Source organism: Lissotriton vulgaris, chromosome 2_1 (assembly GCF_964263255.1).
Source record: "Lissotriton vulgaris chromosome 2_1, aLisVul1.2, whole genome shotgun sequence".
Taxonomy (NCBI): domain Eukaryota; kingdom Metazoa; phylum Chordata; class Amphibia; order Caudata; family Salamandridae; genus Lissotriton; species Lissotriton vulgaris.
Window position 1 is genome coordinate 187,194,232 of NC_141687.1, and position 23,893 is coordinate 187,218,124.

At 46.9% G+C, this 23,893-nt stretch overlaps 1 protein-coding gene across 1 annotated transcript; it reads right to left on the reverse strand.

Annotated features, from left to right (window-relative positions):
* Positions 1 to 263: 263 nt before the first annotated feature.
* On the reverse strand, positions 264 to 17,744 carry LOC147729815 (C-C motif chemokine 4 homolog). The gene is made up of 3 exons (XM_086954716.1): positions 17,530 to 17,744; positions 16,298 to 16,418; positions 264 to 2,322 (listed from the first exon to the last, which is right to left on the reverse strand). The coding sequence occupies exons 1-3, from the start codon at positions 17,594 to 17,596 to the stop codon at positions 2,229 to 2,231; spliced, it is 282 nt and encodes a 93-aa protein (XP_086810842.1). The 5' UTR covers positions 17,597 to 17,744; the 3' UTR covers positions 264 to 2,228.
* Positions 17,745 to 23,893: the final 6,149 nt, after the last annotated feature.

Genomic DNA, 23,893 nt, shown 5'->3' on the forward strand with positions numbered 1-23,893 from the left:
AGTTCCATCTTGTCTACTGACGTGTGTGTGCCAAGATTCTGGAATGGACAACAAACCATGGGTCATCCCTTAGCCTCAAAGGCCAGCCCTTCTCAAAAAACCGAATCTCCCACCTCCCTTCTCACAGTGATGAGAACCCGACAGACCTCACGCTGCAGAGCACCACAAGAACCTTTCCCACCAGCTAGATCTGATACCCCAACCTCGTGCAAGCTAAAATCAAAAGCACAGCACTGCCTTAACAAACAAACCACACCACAACATTCACATTTCAAAAATATTTATTTCTGTTATGTCATTTCACAGAAGCAAGAATATCAATAAATAATAGAAAATACATCCAGTATACATAAATACTTACATAATTTAGCACCGCATTAAGAACCTGACAAGTTTTTTTAGAGGTGTGTGACTCACACCCTATAGACACATGGCTATTATTGTTAATCTCATCGTTATTTGGTATTAGTGCAACACAATCAGCCATAACCCTGGCAGTGCTTTTAGAGGGTCTGGAGTGTGACTTTAACATAACAGCTCTGAAGTTTCCCTCACAGACGTCTGTGTGACTCGGGTTATGGAAAAAAATGGATCAGTAGTTAGTTCGATTGTTTCCTGTTGTGTGGGACCGTCAGAATTGATGTTTTGTGAGTTTGGTGGGGAAAGCCAGAGGGTGGTACCCAAAATGATATACTGATCTTCGTGGGTGGGAATGCCTCACATGCGACTGACCTCATTCCAGCCCTACTGGACTTATTAGAGACACCTTCTCTGAAATCTCTTGCCTTCCCTACCAGCGAGGCCTCTACAAAGTGAAGGTATACCTGTTGCTCGGAGGATGCTGCTGGCCCACTGTCCACTGTGTGAAAACAAATTAAGTCAGTGGCAATGAAAAGGGTGGCATTGTTCCTAATGTAAGAGAAGAAGGTGGGCCCCTCTAGCCCCAGTTTGATAATAAAATATTGCCATCATTTGGGGTGTAGGGGTCCCTCCAACCTGTGGACCCAGATTCACGTGAATCTGCTGCACTAAAGGCAGCTGTGCCTCTGAATATAAGAATGGAAGAGTTTGAGAGGAAATCTGAAATACTTCACTCATCTTGTAAAGCTATAGTGTGCCAGGTGTACATTCTATTTTGAAATGGGATTGCAAGTGTTTTAAAAAGATGTTTATCCGAGAGGGAGAGACAGTGGGATTGTGGTGAGGTGATATGAATCAAAAAAGCATAAAAACGAATGAAAGTCTTCAGAAAAAGGGAATATCAGAAATGATTTTAAAATTGTTAAAATGTCCAGTCAGCTCAAAATGGACTGGGTTCAAACATGGCATCAAGGTGCCAAGGTGATAAGACACAGAGCCGCGGGCACACATAAGTGGCATATGCACCTTCACCCCAAAACATACTTGACATCATGCAAAGGATTTGGCAGAAGCTGAGAGTTGATATAGCTCAGTCTCTGGACATTGGCAGCACATTTCAGCCACTGGGCAGGGAGTGGGCATCTGAGCCTGCCCTGGATACTAGTACAGTTGAATGTACAATGATTACTGAACCAATCTCCACTATAATCCTCTGCACATTGACCCACTGCAGACATTGTGTAAGTACTGACTGTTTGTGTGTATACCAGCTGTGCTTTGTGTCAGACAGAATGAGCTATTGTTTTCCCTCCAGTACTTTTTTGTAATCCTGTATCATGTGATGACCAGACCAGGCAATCATGTACCTAGGATGGATGATGACTCCTCGTGCACAAAGAGTACAATAGATGAAGGACTAGAGCAAGACTGGAGGGCGATCTGAGCCCTGGCAAAAACTGTTCGAACCAGTTCACAATGTAGGAGGCTGCAACTAGAATGAGCCACGGGGCTCTCACTGTTGAGTCGCGACAGTCCATGGAGCTCTGAATGAAGCCCCCAGCCTGCGGCCTACCAGGGAAGTGCCAGGGGGGCAGATTGGCCAGTCCGGCCCCTTGGGAGTACTGAAGAGGGAGACAGGATTCATGACCGGCTGACGTCTACCTTATTCCAAGCAACAGCATGTGCCTACCCAGCAGTGATCCGGAGAGGAATGTCTGTGCCTGGCCTTCTTTACAGGAAGTGACCTCATTACAGCCACTGTCAGCCACCATGATACAAAGATGGCATTGAAGGACCAATCAGTAGACTAGGACTGAACACCAACAAGTGGCTGGAATGCATTATTCTCTGGAAGTCCAGTGCTGGAGTTATGATCTGCGTTGAAGACGGTCCAGGCGGGCCTTGACCCACGACGAGTTGGGGTCTGCACAGACTTGGCGCTTCTTCTTTTTCATCACAAACCTGTGGGACATAAAATACATGGGTTGAGGACTAGGCATTGGACAGCACGGCAAACCCTGGCTGTAGCACAGATATGAAAACAGCATATGAGCAAAGACATCGGAGTTGTTGAGAAGATATACCCAACAACCTCCCAGCAAGGGCACAGCCGAGTGGGCGGACCAGGTGCAGTCATGTTCAAAGAAGAGGGCACAGAATTCAAGAAAGTGAAAAGCCAACTCAGTGCATTCTTCACTTCTAGCCCTCCCATAAGAGTGCCAGTAGCCATCACTGCGAAGAATGACATTGCTTAGTTGATATAGAGATGTGCTTCATGCAAACGCACACACCTCCATGTTGGAAAAGAAGGCTCTGCTATCAGCACTGCTGCTCGTCCCATCCATGGCGCTTTCTCCAGCTCATGTATTATTGTCTGTAACCTTTTTGCCTCCTCAACCCAGGCTGCTCTGTCCCCACCTCTGCTGCCAGTGCCCCAGTCATGCCACAACAAAGTGCTCCATGCACTGTGGCTCTCTCCCCTTCCAGAAGCCTTTTCACCTACACCCTTAGTACTCTGTACCCTCTCTTTCTCTCCCTTTTTCCCACCCCTGCCTGTGTCTGGTTTGTTCCACCCTCATGGTAAAAGGCAGTCACCAATCAACATCAAAATCCACCTCTTTATCTCTGATGTATATTCCATAGCCCTTAGATGCCCCACCTACTCAGTCCTTTGCTCTTTCTCCTCCATCGTCTGCGTCCTATGTTAGCTCACCTGGTGCTCCGTGTTGCTCTTTCCTCCACCTCCCACTACCCGGGCCTTGCCCGTGTCCCATTCACCCCACCCAAAGTTGCTTCATCGCCTACCTTCCTCCCCTAGCACACCTGCGTTCCATTCATCCTCTTCCATGTTGCTCCTTCATTTCGATCCTCTTTGCAGCCTACTTTGCCTGCCCTATTTGCAGTGTGCCAGTGGGACGTCACACTGCATATAGAGGACCCCAATAGTGCATGTGCAGGACTCATGTCCCATGTAAAGTTCACAGGGTTCATTGAAGATGCTGCTACAGCGCCCAGGGGTTCATCATAAGGTTTTAAAGTGTATTTAACAATTATAACTTATATAACAGCCACTTTGCTGTTCCTCTGGTGTATGGCACCGTTACAATAAGCTACAAAATGTAAGTAATGTCTGTATTATTCAATAAAGCAAAATATTCTGCATGCTAACCAAGGGGCGGATTTACAAGGACTGGCGCATCCCTTCATATTAGCAGGGATGCGCCAGTAAAGATGCGACAAGCATGAATACCCTTGCGCCACCACAGATGCATCACATTTACGATGCGACGCACCACGGCGCAAGGATAGTCAGATGCGTGTCACATCTTCTAGCGTAAGGGCAGCGCATTGCTGGAGTTGTGTGGCAAGCGCGACGCAACTCCAGCAATGCTCAGCAGTGCCCTATGTCTAACATGCTGCGTCACTCCTTATGACAGCTTCAAGCAGGCGTAAGGAGTGACGCAGCATGGAAGCAAAAGTGACTCCGTGAAATCTTGTAGATTTCAGTGTGTCACTTTTACCGGGCTTCCTTGCGACGGAACGCCCACCCTGGATGCATTATACCTGTCGCAGATATAATGTAGCGCATGGCTTTAGAACGTGACGCATCTCACTAGATGCATCACATTGTAAAACTGTCGCATAGTGGCGCTTTGTTTACGACGCTCCTGAATCACAGAAGTGATGTAAAGATGATGCAAGGGGCTTGTAAATCTGCCCCCAAATGTTTACTTGAAGTATCACTTAATTATTTAAATGCACTAAAATATTTGTCAGATGTTATTTTTCAGGAAACTGACCAAGTACTGACCAAGTACGACTATGCAAATGACCTCATGACGTCACGATGTATCGCTTTAAAATAAATAAAATAGTGCTATTTCAATTATTTGTGTAAGTACTGGGACAGACTAACCCACCTGACCGTCTTACAGTGTCTGCATTTATATACAGAGACAGATCAAAGGCAAAAGCCTGCTCTTCTTAAGTACCTGTGCCTTTGTCCCCCTCTGTAGCATTTACATTTAAATGTAAGGTTCCAGGCGGCCCCCAGTCAGCATATACAAACAAAAGAAGGCCGGATGGCCCCTTAACTTCAGCCCAGCTGGAGGTGAAAAAAGACTCACTCGCTGCCTGCGCGTTGCTGCTGGGAATGGAAAGCAGGTAACGTGCAGGTGCTGCTGAACGTGTCCCGGTGTCTGAAAATTACACAGGGACGAGTTCAGCATATTTCTGCGGGGACAAACTCCTTGGCAGGGGGACGGCGTCCACCCTGTGAAAAGAGTGGGGGGATGCCGTGTACCTGCGTGAACCCCCTGAATGTAAGAAACATGAAATATTTCAGATATGCTCTTGTCTCCCATGGAGCTGCACATTGGAGCAGCCATTTTTTCCAGAATAGGAACATCAAATTTAAAGCACAAGAAGATTTTTAAAAATGGATGAAATATTAGTTCCTTATGTGAAACATCTCTGCAAAAGACTGTTATATAAGAAACATAGTCTCCTTCTCTGTTGACTAAGTGAGATTTCTTTTGTGTGCTAAAGAAAATATAATTACCTCAGAGCAGAAAAATAAACGTTGTTTATCAAATTGCGAAATTAAGCAATATACAATATTTTATCTGTCCTTTCACACTGAGCTTTCTGTAGCACGATGTTATAATTTTTTTCTTCAACAACATGTACCACAGTATTCCAAAAAACGTGAATTCTGTGAAGCTATAATCGCGCTAAACATAGTGATTGCATGTTGGGGAGCCAGGCGAGCATTAACTTTTCTAGATAGTTCATTGTGGAGATTTTCATACCAGGTTTCAGTTTCCAAAGGTTTTTCGACGGTTGAAGGTAGGAATTGAAACTATGAAACAGTTCATTCAAAGGTTCATTTTCACCTTGTTGGTCTGGTTTTTAAATTACAGGCATGCAGTAATGCTGTTTGCACGACAGGCCTCTTAATAGCCACACCATGTAGTTTTGCCAGTGCTCGTTTATTATGTGTAGAGCTAAAGAGGTTGGGCCCTCAACAGGAGTCCAGCTGGGTTAAACTTGGAACAAACAGTCGGCTATTGAGCCACACTGCACCAAGCTGGTGATTCTGTCCCTATTCAAGGGCGCCTGAAGGGGACCTGGGAGCCAAACAGCCTTTACAAAGTGGTTTTTACCTTACTGTAACTTTACTACGCATTTCGTAGCATGCATAGTTTTACCATGTGCATGCCTTTACAGCGCATGCCTTTACCACGCATTTATGGTAAGTTGGGGGGTGTGGGCGTCTCCCCACAAATACATCGTTTTTTATGTATAAAACAATGCATGGTAATGGCAGACGTCATGAAAGCATATACGTGGTAAAAACATTCATGGTAAAAAAATGCGTGTTAATGGCATCCAATGTATTTCCCTGCGTTGCACCATCATACAACCGGTGTGGGGTCACGGAGGTTCTCCCCCAAGAAAACTTTGGAAAATTTAGGTGAAGTGTAGAGGCACAATTTTTGTAAAATATTGACTAGCAAGTCATCATAGGTTTTACATGAAGTTCTGAAGGGGAATTTAACGAAATGTTCAAACACTTTACAGTCTGCCAAGGAGCGAACATGCTTGCCTATGTCTCATATTATACTCCTGATACTGAACACTGGGGGCCGGATTCATCGAGGGATTGCGTTACCCTTGATGAATCTGATGCATCTTGGCTTGCAAGGTGATGCAAGGCAATGCAAGTCCTTAAGTCAGATAGGTAGCTCAAGTCGCTGCCTTGTGTACTCTACGTTGGGAAGGCATTCCCTAGGTGGAGCGTGGATGTTCCCACTTAGAGACCCATGGTTTTTGGCGCATTCCCAAATTTACTAACACTAGTGAACCTGGCAATTCGCCAAAATGCTATGCCTCCCCAGGTGATGCGTAACAAGAAAGTATGTTTATTTCTCCTAGTTACTTCCTCTTTCTTCATGTGCAACATTCTGGAGCACACATAAAAAGAGGACAATGCCTCTAAGGATTGTTTTGTCATGAAGGTGTCCTGAAGCACAGGAACCCTTGCACTATGACGTAAGCGTGCCTACAGTGGCGTTTGGCAGCCACAAGTGCGCTCAGCAGAGCAAAGAGAGCAGGAATGCGCCATGTGTTAGTAATTATGGTACATTCCTATTCTCTAAATAACAACAAAACCTGTAGGTCGAGTGGAGCTGAGATGTGCCCAATAACACTGGTAAAAAATGCACGGGAAAATTTGAAAAAAGAGACTATCAACTGTTGCTGATTAAGTCCTATCAGCCCACCTGATGGCGGAGCCTCATCATCTAGGACTTCCAAAACCAGGTCTGTGTGCAATCACCCTGTTAGATATCAGCAACGCATCACAAGACCAAGGTATGGTTACCACAGTTGTAAGTCCTGATAGTGGGACTGATATGTGCAGTGCAAGAAATACAAAAAAGTGTGAAGTGCGTTAAAATGGCTATCAAGGCAAACAAAGACCTTTAATAGTGTTTGCCTGGACGTCAGGTTAAAAAACAGTGGAATGACAGTGTGAAAGAATCACTGTCTAACTTGCTTGGTAGAGGTCAAGACAAAGATCGAAGAAAGGGCCAACATGTTTCTGCCTTATTGTGAAGTATCACTGGCATTCGTCAGGGCCAAGCTATAATCTGCTACTGCAAGGGCACTGTAGTATGTGCTCAACTAAGAAATAAAAAATAATAAGTGATCAATTTAGGAACCATCCTACCACATCTTCTCAGTCAGTGCTGTTGATGCGATAGGTCTTTCCTGTGTGAGAACAAAACGGAAAAAAGGCATTGTAGACATTGCATATGTATCATCCTCACAATTGAATCTGCAGCAAAAAAACATTAGAGGTTGCTGTAACACGTGCACACCCAGTGGAAATATGGCATTCTCTCAGACTAGACCATCACATCTCTGTGATAGTCACCTATACATGTTTAGTACATCACAAAAAGAATATACATTCAAGGGTTTGACACTTACCCATCAATTTATGGGAAGTGGACCTCACCTCACCCGGCAACTGCTCGGACGAATAAGGCACCGCTCTAAACGTACAAAAACAAACTCAATGATAGATGCGTGTCTTGAGGATATGGCCTCAGTGTACTGTTTCATAAACCCACCTATTTTCTAATCTGTCTATAACAGGTAACCCACCAGTGTCTCTGATGGCTGCATCGGACGAATGAAGTATCTATTCCCCTTCGATTGTCTCTCAACGGGGTACTATATAGTTGTCCCTCTCATCTGATGATGCCTATATAAACAGTTGGTTGATATTGCTGTTTAAAAATGGAGGGAAAAAGAAGGGAGGGGGGTAGGGGGGGAATGTTAGTTATGGGGTCCCCCCTGTATTTGAGCTGTTCCTCAAGTAGGAAAGCCACACTTTTGATTTGTTGGTCTGTTAATCCTGAAAACCGGTACCCAAAGCATGCCAGGTATCAGGTCCCTTTCAGTGTATTCATAAGGGGGTTTAAAAGACAGCATTGTACCAGGGCCAGAGGTAATGTCTAAAGAGACAACAGTTTGTTGTTGTTACCTCATAGCTGGTGGAGCAATGTCCCCTCAGTCTTCACTACATGGAGTGGCAAAACTATGAACCAATTCCTTACACCCCCTAAGGTCTAAGATAACCCGGTCCCAACTTACCTGTCCGTCGGTACCTTTCGGCGGAATCACGAGCCGAAGGGGAGGCACCGACGGGCAGGACATGCGTCTATTTATAGCGCAGGCGATTGATTGATTGGATCCACCTGTACCATGTCATTACAGCGCTACCATTGCGCTGTGTAGGACAGTGATCCCGCGCGCATGCGCACGATCACTCGTGAAAAGGAGCGCGCATGCGTGATGACGAGTGCGCCCTCCTGAGTACACAGCGCATGCCCATTAGCGGTGTACTGTCTTAAGATTTTCGCCGAAGGCGAGACACTGCCTAAATATGTATCGCGCTTGCGTGAAGAATGTTGTTGCTCAGCACTGCCTACCGCATCAATGCGGGGAATGCGAGAGCGGTATTGTTGTTATAAAACCTGGCACCATGGCGCAGTAGTTAGCTGGATTGTAACAATAAACCATTTCTATGTGTACCAGTGGGCGAAATGTAATTACAGGGGTCACTGGGTAATTGCCAATCATTGGTAGCGTGAAGGACGCTATACAATCTACACCAACAGACTGGATATAAATAAGGGGAAAGGTATGCTTAACCTGCTTCCCTGGACCGCTAGATGCTATCAACGAATAATAATCAGGGGTGGGACATCAGGATGCAGGTCAACGTTGAATATGATCAATGTGCCTACTGTGTAGATGAGACTGGAGGTGGGTAAGTCAGTGGACGCCCAAGTTTTTTGAACCAGACAAGTGATTAAATTGGTGCCTGATTCAGTGAGCGCCCCAACATTAGTGGGAGGCTCGATGTAAAATGGTCAGCGCACCAAGTGTGATATCGAAGAGCACCCACAGGCAAGTGTTCTACTCAGATGGATAACCATGGAATGCTGTCATTCAGTCCGTTAACATCAGATTTCAATCTGAAAATCCAGCGTTGCTCCTTAACAAAGAGGAAGTGGGAGACATCTGTGATATGTGGTGGAATATATGGCTGTTCCAGCACAACCCAAGACAAATCCTCAACTTTGTGTTTTGCTTCCAGAAAGTGATTAGTGAGGCCTGTGGATTGCTTCCTGCAACGGATTGTACTTTTGTGTTCGCTAATGCGAGACTTGATCATCCGAGTTGTATGACCCACATATTGCTTCTTGCAAGGGCAAGTGATCAGATATATTAATTTTTCGGAATTACAATTTGTATGTCTTGTCAATCTCCAGGGTCTGTTCGTGCCAATGTCAATAGTCAAGGTCTTACACGTCTGTGGACAGGCAGCACAGTTCCCACAGGGATAATGACCTTGGACTGGATTACTATTCCACAGAGTGTTAGTAATTTGTTTCATCTCGGTGCGGGGTCTAGTGTGCACCAGGTTGCACACTAGACCCCGCACCGAGATGAAACAAATTACTAACACTCTGTGGAATAGTAATCCAGTCCAAGGTCATTATCCCTGTGGGAACTGTGCAAAACACAAAGTTGAGGATTTGTCTTGGGTTGTGCTGGAACAGCCATATATTCCACCACATATCACAGATGTCTCCCACTTCCTCTTTGTTAAGGAGCAACGCTGGATTTTCAGATTGAAATCTGATGTTAACGGACTGAATGACAGCATTCCATGGTTATCCATCTGAGTAGAACACTTGCCTGTGGGTGCTCTTCGATATCACACTTGGTGCGCTGACCATTTTACATCGAGCCTCCCACTAATGTTGGGGCGCTCACTGAATCAGGCACCAATTTAATCACTTGTCTGGTTCAAAAAACTTGGGCGTCCACTGACTTACCCACCTCCAGTCTCATCTACACAGTAGGCACATTGATCATATTCAACGTTGACCTGCATCCTGATGTCCCACCCCTGATTATTATTCGTTGATAGCATCTAGCGGTCCAGGGAAGCAGGTTAAGCATACCTTTCCCCTTATTTATATCCAGTCTGTTGGTGTAGATTGTATAGCGTCCTTCACGCTACCAATGATTGGCAATTACCCAGTGACCCCTGTAATTACATTTCGCCCACTGGTACACATAGAAATGGTTTATTGTTACAATCCAGCTAACTACTGCGCCATGGTGCCAGGTTTTATAACAACAATACCGCTCTCGCATTCCCCGCATTGATGCGGTAGGCAGTGCTGAGCAACAACATTCTTCACGCAAGCGCGATACATATTTAGGCAGTGTCTCGCCTTCGGCGAAAATCTTAAGACAGTACACCGCTAATGGGCATGCGCTGTGTACTCAGGAGGGCGCACTCGTCATCACGCATGCGCGCTCCTTTTCACGAGTGATCGTGCGCATGCGCGCGGGATCACTGTCCTACACAGCGCAATGGTAGCGCTGTAATGACATGGTACAGGTGGATCCAATCAATCAATCGCCTGCGTTATAAATAGACGCATGTCCTGCCCGTCGGTGCCTCCCCTTCGGCTCGTGATTCCGCCGAAAGGTACCGACGGACAGGTAAGTTGGGACCGGGTTATCTTAGACCTTAGGGGGTGTAAGGAATTGGTTCATAGTTTTGCCACTCCATGTAGTGAAGACTGAGGGGACATTGCTCCACCAGCTATGAGGTAACAACAACAAACTGTTGTCTCTTTAGACATTACCTCTGGCCCTGGTACAATGCTGTCTTTTAAACCCCCTTATGAATACACTGAAAGGGACCTGATACCTGGCATGCTTTGGGTACCGGTTTTCAGGATTAACAGACCAACAAATCAAAAGTGTGGCTTTCCTACTTGAGGAACAGCTCAAATACAGGGGGGACCCCATAACTAACATTCCCCCCCTCCCCCCCTCCCTTCTTTTTCCCTCCATTTTTAAACAGCAATATCAACCAACTGTTTATATAGGCATCATCAGATGAGAGGGACAACTATATAGTACCCCGTTGAGAGACAATCGAAGGGGAATAGATACTTCATTCGTCCGATGCAGCCATCAGAGATACTGGTGGGTTACCTGTTATAGACAGATTAGAAAATAGGTGGGTTTATGAAACAGTACACTGAGGCCATATCCTCAAGACACGCATCTATCATTGAGTTTGTTTTTGTACGTTTAGAGCGGTGCCTTATTCGTCCGAGCAGTTGCCGGGTGAGGTGAGGTCCACTTCCCATAAATTGATGGGTAAGTGTCAAACCCTTGAATGTATATTCTTTTTGTGATGTACTAAACATGTATAGGTGACTATCACAGAGATGTGATGGTCTAGTCTGAGAGAATGCCATATTTCCACTGGGTGTGCACGTGTTACAGCAACCTCTAATGTTTTTTTGCTGCAGATTCAATTGTGAGGATGATACATATGCAATGTCTACAATGCCTTTTTTCCGTTTTGTTCTCACACAGGAAAGACCTATCGCATCAACAGCACTGACTGAGAAGATGTGGTAGGATGGTTCCTAAATTGATCACTTATTATTTTTTATTTCTTAGTTGAGCACATACTACAGTGCCCTTGCAGTAGCAGATTATAGCTTGGCCCTGACGAATGCCAGTGATACTTCACAATAAGGCAGAAACATGTTGGCCCTTTCTTCGATCTTTGTCTTGACCTCTACCAAGCAAGTTAGACAGTGATTCTTTCACACTGTCATTCCACTGTTTTTTAACCTGACGTCCAGGCAAACACTATTAAAGGTCTTTGTTTGCCTTGATAGCCATTTTAACGCACTTCACACTTTTTTGTATTTCTTGCACTGCACATATCAGTCCCACTATCAGGACTTACAACTGTGGTAACCATACCTTGGTCTTGTGATGCGTTGCTGATATCTAACAGGGTGATTGCACACAGACCTGGTTTTGGAAGTCCTAGATGATGAGGCTCCGCCATCAGGTGGGCTGATAGGACTTAATCAGCAACAGTTGATAGTCTCTTTTTTCAAATTTTCCCGTGCATTTTTTACCAGTGTTATTGGGCACATCTCAGCTCCACTCGACCTACAGGTTTTGTTGTTATTTAGGTAGTTACACAGGGGGTATTAGCCTGTTTGGTCATTAAACACTTCCCTCGGACCCTCTCTTACGATTTGTTATGATAATACATTCCTATTCTCTCCCTTTGACGCACTGGAGCGCAGCAAGTTGTCTTGCTGCATTGAGCCAAATATTAATAAATCTGGCCCTGGGGACATAGCTGGTGGATATATGGGTGTGCTACACTGAGCCTACATACATACTACCTTGCCTGCAAGCATAGCATATTTAACTTGTCCACATGCATATTTCTGCAGTTTCTCAGGTTTTACTACTTAATGACAAGTCTGCACACTCTATGCAACATTAGTATGCAGCAACATGTTGCTTCCTAACTTAGGGCCTTGTTTATAATTTGGCGAGTGACCCTCATCCCGCCAGGGACACAGAGTAAAGTACACTGTCCCCCCTGGCAGAGGGACCGCCTGCCACGTTTATAAATGGCCTCAATCAGGCGGTCAATTATAATGCAGTCAGGAACCACCGTCAATGCATTTGCCTGTTTGGTACAGGGCTGAGTCAGCATGCCATAGCCATGCAACAAAGTTTTCTTTTAAAAAACAAAAAGACCGAAACTGAATTTTCCTTTTGAAATTAAAAAAATTTAATGTTACCCTTGCCATGGGTAGTGATGCATTATTAGCATTTTATTGTCCCTTACAGCCAGGATTTGCCTGGTGGTGACAGACAGCAAACAAATGGCTATATGTCCACCCATCCTGATTGGGTGGGCGGACATATAGTCATTTCTCCGACAGTCAAGCCGTTGGAGAACTAAACCTATGGTCCACCTGCATCTAATTCAGGCAGGCAGACCATTCTGCTGGCGGTATGGATATTCTGCCACTGTGGCGACAGAGTAGCCTTACCACCAACAAATAAATCAGCCCCTTAGTCTCTGGCTCCGCAGCAGAAGTGGTAAGTAGTTGTCACACTGAACTGTACTGGAACGAATGGTAGTAAAAAAAAATTAACAAAGCAAAAAAATGTATCATGTTTCTCAGTGGCTGGGCTGTTGCCCACGGAGCTAGGGCTGGTGCAGTTCCCTTATTACTCTTAGATAGAATTGGAAACAAGGGATCTCGCAGGCAGCCCTGTTGTCAAGTCAGACCTAATGAGTCTCATTTGTCATGACAGCTACCACTCCTCTGTCCATCCAAAGCACACCTCGTTTCATGGTATTGTGTGTCTGCTATTGGATCTGTGGGTGACACTACTGCATTGATCTATTGTGTGTCAGCACTCACCGAGTATGCTGGGTTTGACTGTCACTAATGGCATGGGGGCACATTATGTATTTTCTAGTAGCACACATCGTGTGCCAATGCTGGCAGGGTACGATGTGTTTCTCTGCTGGCATGGTGTCCTGTGTGTCACTGTTGGCATTCTGTGTGGCTAGGTGTACTGTGTGTCACAGTTGGCATGCTGTGCTGTGTGACTATGTGTACTTTGTGTCTAGGTGTACTGTGTGTCACAGTTGGCATGCTGTGCTGTATGGCTGGGTGTACTGTGTGTCTCAGTGTACTGTATGTCATAGTTGCCAATCTGTTTGGCTGGGTATGTGTCACTGTTGGCATGCTGTGCTGGGTGAACTGTGTTTCACTGTTGGCATGCTGTGTGGCTGGGTGTATTATGTGTCACTGTTGGCATGCTGTGCTGTATGGCTGGGTGTACTGTGTGTCACTGTTGGCATGTGTGTCTAGGTGTACTGTGTGTCACAGTTGGCATGCTGTGCTGTATGGCTGGGTGTACTGTGTGTCACTGTTGGCATGTGTGGCTAGGTGTACTGTGTGTCACAGTTGGCATGCTGTGCTGTATGGCTGGGCGTACTGTGTGTCACAGTTGGCATGCTGTGCTGTATGGCTGGGCGTACTGTGTGTCACTGTTGGCATGTGTGGCTAGGTGTACTGTGTGTCACTGTTGGCATGCTGTATGGCTGGGTGTAATGTGTGTCACTGTTGGCATGCTGTATGGCTGGGTGTAATGTGTGTCACTGTTGGCATGCTGTATGGCTGGGTGTAATGTGTGTCACTGTTGGCATGCTGTGCTGTATGGCTGGGTGTACTGTGTGTCACTGTTGGCATGCTGTATGGCTGGGTGTAAAGTGTGTCACTGTTGGCATGCTGTATGGCTGGGTGTAATGTGTGTCACTGTTGGCATGCTGTATGGCTGGGTGTAATGTGTGTCACTGTTGGCATGTTGTGCTGTATGGCTGGGTGTACTGTGTGTCACTGTTGGCATGCTGTATGGCTGGGTGTAATGTGTGTCACTGTTGGCATGCTGCATGGCTGGGTGTAATGTGTGTCACTGTTGGCATGCTCTGCTGTACGGCTGGGTGTACTGTGTGTCACTGTTGGCATGCTGAGTGGCTGGGTGTATTATGTGTCACTGTTGGCATGCTGTGCTGTATGGCTGGGTGTAATGTGTGTCACTGTTGGCATGTGTGTCTAGGTGTACTGTGTGTCACTTTTGGCATGCTGTGCTGTATGGCTGGGTGTACTGTGTGTCACTGTTAGCATGCTGTGCTGTACGGCTGGGTGTACTGTGTGTCACTGTTGGCATTTGTGTCTAGGTGTACTGTGTGTCACAGTTGGCATGCTGTGCTGTATGGCTGGGCGTACTGTGTGTCACTGTTGGCATGTGTGGCTAGGTGCACTGTGTGTCACTGTTGGCATGCTGTATGGCTGTGTGTAATGTGTGTCACTGTTGGCATGCTGTATGGCTGGGTGTAATGTGTGTCACTGTTGGCATGCTGTGCTGTATGGCTGGGTGTACTGTGTGTCACTGTTGGCATGCTGTATGGCTGGGTGTAATGTGTGTCACTGTTAGCATGCTGTATGGCTGGGTGTAATGTGTGTTACTGTTGGCATGCTGTGCTGTACGGCTGGGTGTACTGTGTGTCACTGTTGGCATGCTGAGTGGCTGGGTGTATTATGTGTCACTGTTGGCATGCTGTGCTGTATGGCTGGGTGTACTGTGTGTCACTGTTGGCATGTGTGTCTAGGTGTACTGTGTGTCACAGTTGGCAAGCTGTGCTGTATGGCTGGGTGTACTGTGTGTCACTGTTGACATGCTGTGCTGTATGACTGGGTGTACTGTGTGTCACTGTTGGCATGCTGTGCTATATGGCTGGGTGTACTGTATGTCACAGTTGGCATGCTGTGCTGTGTGACTGTGTGTACTGTGCGTCACTGTTGCCATTCTGTACGGCTGGGTGTGCTATGTGTCACTGTTGACATGCTGTGCTGTATGACTGGGTGTACTGTGTGTCACTGTTGGCATGCTGTGCTGTACGGCTGGGTGTACTGTGTGTCACTGTTGGCATGCTGTATGGCTGGGTGTAATGTGTGTCACTGTTGGCATGCTGTATGGCTGGGTGTAATGTGTGTCACTGTTGGCATGCTGTATGGCTGGGTGTAATGTGTGTCACTGTTGGCATGCTGTATGGCTGGGTGTACTGTGTGTCACTGTTGGCATGCTGTATGGCTGGGTGTAATGTGTGTCACTGTTGGCATGCTGTATGGCTGGGTGTAATGTGTGTCACTGTTGGCATGCTGTGCTGTACGGCTGGGTGTACTGTGTGTCACTGTTGGCATGCTGAGTGGCTGGGTGTAATGTGTGTCACTGTTGGCATGCTGTGCTGTACGGCTGGGTGTACTGTGTGTCACTGTTGGCATGCTGTGCTGTATGACTGGGTGTACTGTGTGTCACTGTTGGCATGCTGTGCTGTACGGCTGGGTGTACTGTGTGTCACTGTTGGCATGCTGTATGGCTGGGTGTAATGTGTGTCACTGTTGGCATGCTGTGCTGTACGGCTGGGTGTACTGTGTGTCACTGTTGGCATGCTGAGTGGCTGGGTGTATTATGTGTCACTGTTGGCATGCTGTGCTGTACGGCTGGGTGTACTGTGTGTCACTGTTGGCATGTGTGTCTAGGTGTACTGTGTGTCAAAGTTGGCAAGCTGTGCTGTATGGCTGGGTGTACTGTGTGTACCTGTTGACATGCTGTGCTGTATGACTGGGTGTACTGTGTGTCACTGTTGGCATGCTGTGCTATAAGTCTGGGTGTACTGTATGTCACAGTTGGCATGCTGTGCGACTGTGTGTACTGTGCGTCACTGTTGCCATTCTGTACGGCTGGGTGTGCTATGTGTCACTGTTGGCAGAGAGAACGGTGGCTTCCTGTTGTCAGGTCTTGCTATGGGTCACTGCTGACCTGATATTATGTTGTGTGTCACTGGTTCTAGAGGACGAATTGTGGGACATTCTTGCTGGGTCGCGTGATTTCCTTTCTACAGAGTTGAGAATGATGTACTTACACCACGGCGTGTGTCTTGGTGCACTGGCTGTTGTCGATGGTGTAGTATGTCTTCACTTTCTTTAGTTGGACGGGCTTCTTCTGGTATTTCCGGCAGCAGGTGATGGGCGCGTTCGACGCCACTGTGGAGAACAGAGAGGCAGGTGTCAGTAAAGGGTGTTCGCACGGTGTGATGTCACAATAAATAGACAAGTCAAAGTAAATGTGATCCCCGAGGAGCGCCAGCTCTGACATGGTACTGACTGAAACTACATCTCAGCTAAAGCCCCGCTACCTGGCCCCGTGGCATGCGCTCCTCTACCGGCGACGGAACCCAGTGATGAAGCTAAGGAAATCAGCCCCTTACTGCCCCCAGCCCCCATCCATACCTCCTCCCTCCCATGCTGCTCGTGTAGAGATGAGATCTAAATGCATCCCACCAACCCCTCTCCAGTCCTCCTGGCTGACAACGCCCCAATAATAGCACCTATTTATAGCGCTTAAAAAATGCAGAAGTGCTACCTAACAAATATTATTAATGGTTGTTTTTTTGCATTTGTATTTAGCGCTAATTCGACCCGTAGGTATTGAAGTGCTTTACATGAGCACCAGTTGCATCACATTAGGACATATTCATTCATTTTTATTTATTTTTTTTAGGCACGGGGAGATTACGTGATTTGCCCAGAATCACACGATGTTGAGACGATGCCGAGACTGGAACCTGGTTCTCCAGCTCTAATACCGGCAGATATGGCCGTAACACACCACGTGCCCGCCCCAAAATATCTCGGAAAGAAATCGTTCTCATGAACAACTCTTCCAACTCACCCTCCTCATAAACTACCGCCCCCAGAATCACAACACCAAGTCCCGCAATCAACGAAGGGGGTAGTGGGGTTGTGGGCTGGACAGGGTACATTCTGGGGCAGAGCATGTTAATCTAGGGAAAACACACCACACGGATGGGCAATGTCAGCTAACTAAATGCAGTCATTGAATCGGCATACATATATTTATTTAATACTTATCCTTACAGTATTTGAAATGTGCAACCATGGAGCAATCCACACAGCAGGGGTTGCAATTAATTAACACAAATACTAATGCACATTATAATGACCTCAGAAGTATGAAAGGGTGATTGTGATTCTCATGTGGGGGGCCAACAGGTTCCTCGCAGATCCCGGCATCAGGCGCATGAACCCGCCGAGCTATCATGTCAAGAGCGAAGGGCAGGGCTGGCACACTCACCGGGGGCAGCATGGAGCTCGTGGCACAGCACTAGCACGAGCAGCGCACACGGCAGCAGGAGCTTCATGGCAGCTTCGTGTCTGGTCCGGGCCTCTGCGGGTCTGATCTCGGTGAGCGAGTGAGCCCGAAGCCCGCGCGGCCTCCATTTATCCTGCAGGGAACGGAAAACCCCGCAAACTTCCCAAAGCTGATGAAACGGAGGTTACAGGACGAACGGAGGGGGCGGGAACCAGGCGGCTGGAATCTCCCGAGCACGAGAGCGCTGTTACTGCTGAACACGCCATGTTTACACGCACCCAGCGTCATAAAACACGCCCACACGTGCAGCGCCAAGACTGTGAGGGGCAGTCTTCTGTTCTTCCAAGATAAGAGAGAGATATTCCCAGTAGTGTGAGGTGGGGCAGTAGGAGAAAGCAGGCCTGCTTTTCAAATGGCCTGAGACTTCATCCAGGGCTTTGAGTGGGATTGAAAAATGTAGGGGATCTCTAAATAAATATTTTAATACAAATGTTCTATGTAATTAGGGGTAGCATGGGTTTAACACTTAAACTAAATGTCTGTTATTCCCAAAGTGTACCTCCCGACCAGTATTTTGTTTCCTCTCCGAGTTTCTGTTTTTGCATCCAGATAAATAACACAACAAGTGACATACACCCACAGCCAGCCAGGACTATTGGCTTTGTCAATGGTTGTTAGCGGTTTATTATAAATACGTGACAATGCATTTGTTGAAAATAATTAATAGTGAAAATGTTTCGGTTTTGATGTTGTGAGACAGTGAGACAGTGAATTAAAAATTCTGAATCCTGTGGGAAGGTAGTGGTTTTCAGAGTGTCTCAGGGTGAATCAGATCAGCAGGGGCGGAGAAAGTAAACAAGCATTTGCAATGTTGGTCTCGCATTTGTGAGAGTAGGTGTTTTTCATTGCAAATGGCAATGTGTTTTACCTATATGTTTTGGAGTGGAGTGGATGTATGTGGTGTGGAGTGGAGTTATGTGGGTTGGATTGGAATTGTTAATTGTGGAATTGTGTGGTGTGGAGTGGATTTGTCTAGTGGAATTATGTGGCATGGCGTGCATTGGATATATGTGGCTAGTAATTGTGTGATATTGAGTGTACTGGAATAATGTGGACTGGGATTGAGTGTCATAAAGTGTAATTATGTGGAATGGTATTTTGTGTTGTAGAGTGGTATGTTGTGTAGTTTAATTATGCGGTGTGCTGTTGAATTTTGTGGCATGAAGTGAAATTGTGTGTTGCGAATTGGATGTATGTGGTGTGTTGTGTAATTGTGTTGTTGAGCTGAAATATGTGGTTTGTTGTCGAATTATGTGGTGTAGAATGAAAATGTGTAGAGTTGATTTTTGCGGTGTGGAAGTGTGTGGTGTTGAGTGAAATTATGCTGATTGTAATTATGTGGTATGGTGTTGAGCGTATTTGTGTGGATTGTGTTACCAAGTTAGCCCAAAGAGAAAGAAAAGAGCTCCCAAAGAGAGATGTATGCTATATGTGTGTGTGTCATGTATAGATGTATACATTAGATGTTCTGCAGGGGACAGGGGAGGACAGGAGAGTTTGCTAGCAGCCATAAACCAAGATGAAAGCTGACTGCATCATTTTGGACATATATCAGACGTCATCTTACCTTGCCCCTTCACAGCACCTGGGCGAGGCCACTTGTGGCATGTCGGTAATTCTGGACATGGCGTGGTAGGGAAACAGAGTTGAACCTTGAAGGGATCTGAATTGAGCTAATGCACAGGTGTACTGCGTATGCCAAGGCTCGCTATAGAAAGAGGATTGCGCTTCCTATATCTGCTTCAGGCATGTTTGAATATTAGCTAAGTAGTTCATTTTAAAAGCACTGCCCTTTGACCACATGAGCTCTGCCAGCTGTTTACCGATGGGGGAGCGAACATTAATAAGGGCTGGCCCGGCAGGAGGACAATGGGTTACATTAGGATGGTTTTAGTCAATGACAACAAACATGGTGCAAATTATTTTCGTTTTTGGAAAGAGGACTTTTTAAGAGTAATTAAATCCCCCCTCACTGGTTCAAGACACCTATGATTTGCACAGGGATCTATCTTATTCAGCCTCCCAGGGTGTGCCTAACAGGTGGCTACATATCAAAGCTGTGTTTTTCCAGTCCACAGCTGGTTCCCATAACATAAATCCTTTTCTTGGCATGTAGAAAATTACAGGCTCTGTGGTGGCTCTGTACCTTAGCACCAAGCGGAAGGTGAAAGCAATACGGGCAGAAAGTGGTGCTGCTGGTGCATTGTGAGAGGCTCCCTCAAAAAAGTAATCTCAGTTTTGAAGTGCGCCCCTCTGCCCCTCAGAGAACTGGTGCAAAAACAACAGTTGATGGACAGAATACAGAACAATGTCAAACATTTACCCCAGTACAGAGATCTGGGCCTAAATCCATCGTTTTTTTGCTCACCATGCCATTCCAGTTTGAACCCAGCCATATGCAAATCAGTCTTGACCCTGTGCCCCGTGGGAACAGTGCAGTTCTGAGCATAGTCGTCCCACTCGGAGTGACAAATGCAAAAACAACAGTTGATGGACAGAATGCAGAACAGTGTCATACATTCACCCCAGTACAGAGATCTGGGCCTGAATCCATCATTTTTTTGCTCACCATGCCATTCCAGTTTGAACCCAGCCATATGCAAATCAGTCTTGACCCTGTGCCCCATGGAAACAGTCCAGCCCGAACAGCCAAGCCAGGTTCTCCCTGAACTGGAAACAAGCATCCTAGGACCGGTTTCTGGCTTTCCTTTAGTGAACTAAAGGCATGCACCGTACCTTTCCCCCAGATGTCTTTGATCTGCGTAATCCCGATAAGATCCCATTTGTCAAATCCCTTCGTCTTCCATAATCTCCCCAACTTCTCAGAGTTGCACAATGGGGTGGCCAGGGTAATCTTCCCCTCCCACTTAAGATGCCTTTTTTGCCGCATGCCACACTTGCACCGTGTACGCTATTGGTCCCGCAAGGGGGAACCAGCGGGGTCTAGCGTAGAGTGCCCTAGTGAAATCACCCCCCGGCACCTGCCAATGGTCCATGGCATACCAGGGATCCCCGGGGAGCCCGTACATAGCATGTTTCACCGCTGCTAATTGGGAAGCCCAGTAGTATTTCCGCAGGTCAGGCAAACCTACCCCCCCATCGTACCAGGGAAGAGTGAGTTTAGAAAATGCAATACGGGGTGCACCGTCCCAGAGAAGCCGTCTCTGAAGGGCTTCTATTTCCCTGAAATAAGAAGCCGGCACCGGGTCCATCGCGTTCTGGAGTGCATAGAGAAATCGGGGAAGGGCCATCATTTTGAACAGCGTTGCTCTTCCCAGGAGCAAAAGCGGAAGTGCCCTCCAACGTGTCACATCTACTTTAAACCAAGCAAGGGGAGGGCCAAGGTTATTGGCATATCTTAATTTTGGGTCCAGTGTGACATTAATACCGAGATACCTAAATCTGGTCGGCTCAATTTGCATTGGGCAGGTTTCTGGGATGACCGGTGGGTCACCCCTAAGAACGAAAAGCCTTGATTTCGACCAGTTTATGTCAAAACCGGAATACCTCCCAAATATGGCTAGCACATCAAGAAAATTCACGAGGGATCCCCTCAGATTGGTGAGGTAAAGCAGGATGTCATCTGCGTATAGCAAAATGTTGTCTTCCCATTCCAACGTCCACCGCAAGCATCGAATAGATCAATCCCACCTCACCCACGCCGCCAAGGGCCCAAGGGCCTTGGCGAACAGGAGCGGGGACAAGGGACAACCCTGTCTTGTGCCTCTACCAAGGAGAAAATCGGCAGACTTTCGATTATTTACCACCACCCTAGCCAGGGGGTTCGCGTACAGAAGGCGTATCCAGGCATATTTTGTCATTTTTTGACTAATGCTGCCTTTTGTTTGCACCGGTATTTTGGTCCGTTATATCTTTAATATTATACTTTTATGTGTATACTGTACAGTATTATAAGCTGCACCCATCACACTTTTTTATTCTTGTATTGCATTGATCGCTACCTCACATATTTATATACATTAGTATAAGCTACACCCATCTCACTTTTTATTCCTGTACTGCACTGATCGCTACCTCACATATCTACATACACTTTTTGTAAGCTGCGCCCATCTCTTTCTATTCCTGTAAGCTGCACCCATTTCACTTTTTATTCCTGAATTACACCAACAGCTACCTCTTATATTTTGGTTATGCTGGTTGATCACTAGTGCCACTTTTGTACTTTGTAACTTACTTTATGTATGTGTTCTTCTGCACACTCTTATGTTTTGGTTATGCTGGTTGATCACTAGTGCCACTTTTGCACATTGTAACTTACTATATGTACTTGTTTTTCTGCACACTCTTATATTTTGGTTATGCTGGTTGATCACTAGTGCCACGTTTGTACTTTGTAATTTATTCTATGTATTGGTTTTTCTGCACATGTGTACCACTATAGTGCATTCTCCCATACCCACCTAAACCACCATCCCAACATGGATCCTATCGGCAATCACACATATAAAATCAACTACCCACCGACACTCACCAAAAAAGCCGCTAAACGCTTTAAACACAACTTCCTTAGGTCACATCCTGAAACCCCCTTTGCTGACACCTACTTCTCACCGGTCAATGGATACCTGAACACCGATATCATCTTCCACACCACACGCAGAGCTCAATGGAGAAAAGCATTCCTCACCCTACTCACCGTCTCCTCCACCAGGAAATCCGCTCACAGCCTAACTCTCTCCATCACACCATCCCAACTCTTTCCAGGCAGAGCCACCATCACTATTTACAATAACGGGATTGTCCTATCTCAATCCACAGACAGGAACCTGGAACTTCTAGACAACTTGTTCCCCACCTTCAAAGAGCACCTCTCCAATTCGCGGACCAACACTCATATCTCCTCCAGTCCCACCAACCATGACCTCACAGCTCCCACCACCCACAACCCTTCTAACCTATTTCAACGCCAGTTCGCGACTACATACTCCTCAATCAGGGACACACCTACCACCACTGACCTCTCATCTCCCACCCACAACCCCTTTATCCCAGTTCAGCACCAGGCAGTTGCCACACACGCTTCAGACACAGATCGCTCCCCCTCATACACCACTCACACCCCCACCCCTTCTACCAACCCTCGGACCTCCACACATACCAGCAACACTCCTCTCACACCTACAGCTGTCATTAACACTCCGCTCTCCCCTGACAGCACAGCTCTCACCCACTACTCATCTAACCTAGTTCAGCACCAGAACGACACTCACATCGACAAATCCCTCCCTTTATCCCCCCCCATTCTCAGTCCCCACTACCCTCTAACTAACTACGCAGAACACACCTCCTCTCTTAATTTAACTCCCCCTCCCCACAACAGGACCATCTCCAATCCCATTTCCCCTCCTACTCTCAGCTCCCATTACCCTTCCTGCACCCCCACCACTACTATCAGTCTCCCAGCCTACACCTTGATCTCCCCGCCTTCCATCAATGCCCTCACTCTTACCACCAACCTCCCCCCTACCTCATCCACACCCCTCCCGCCCAAAACCTCTCTCCTCCCTAACACCATCCCGTACACTAACACAACGCAGTCCTGCACGAACACCAGCCCACTCCCCCACCTGCACGCGAATTCCCTGGTCAGTCATTCACCTCTGACTGCCACCCCCACCTCCACCACCTATCCCACGATGGACAACATCATGGCCACCCTCATTCAGATCAAAGAAGACATACACATCATCAAAGAACTACTCTCCACACACCTCATACACCCCTCACCCACCTCCACCTCCCCTCCCAACTTGTCACCTACCCCTCCGGCTGACTCCCTCACTCAACACGCCCCACACCGGGCGTCAATCCCTGCGCATAATCGCAGCAACCGCCCTCGTCGCCCTCGTCGCTCCTGTAACCCCTCACACAACTACACCTCCCCTCCCAACTTGTCCCCCACCCTTCCGATTAACTCTCTCACTCAACTCTCCCCACACTGGACCTCAATCCCAGCTCGCAATCGCAACAACCGCCCTCGTCGCACTCACAACCCTACTTCTGACCTCGACACACTCACCCTTCTCCGCTCCTATGACCCAGCCCCCCAAAATCACACAACCACCTCACACCTCACCATCCCCACGATACACTCAAATCCCTCAGACCCCCCACACTATACAGCAGATTCTCCATCCCCAATACCCTTAGAAAAGTCCCTCTCTCTCTAGAACCCTCTACCTCCCTCAACACACCCCGTCTCAAATGCACTCTCCTCAACTGCAGATCGGCCTCGAAACATTCCGCCGCCATTGCTTTTAGT

What these genes read in the sequence shown, in the direction of transcription:
- LOC147729815 (XM_086954716.1), bottom strand. Translation starts at nt 17,596, where the DNA reads ATGAAGCTCCTGCTGCCGTGTGCGCTGCTCGTGCTAGTGCTGTGCCAC. An exon ending in CGAGCTCCATGCTGCCCCCG is followed by an intron (nt 16,419 to 17,529) that starts GTGAGTGTGCCA and finishes TGTTCTCCACAG; the next exon opens with TGGCGTCGAACGCGCCCATC. An exon ending in ACCAAGACACACGCCGTGGT is followed by an intron (nt 2,323 to 16,297) that starts GTAAGTACATCA and finishes TATGTCCCACAG; the next exon opens with GTTTGTGATGAAAAAGAAGA.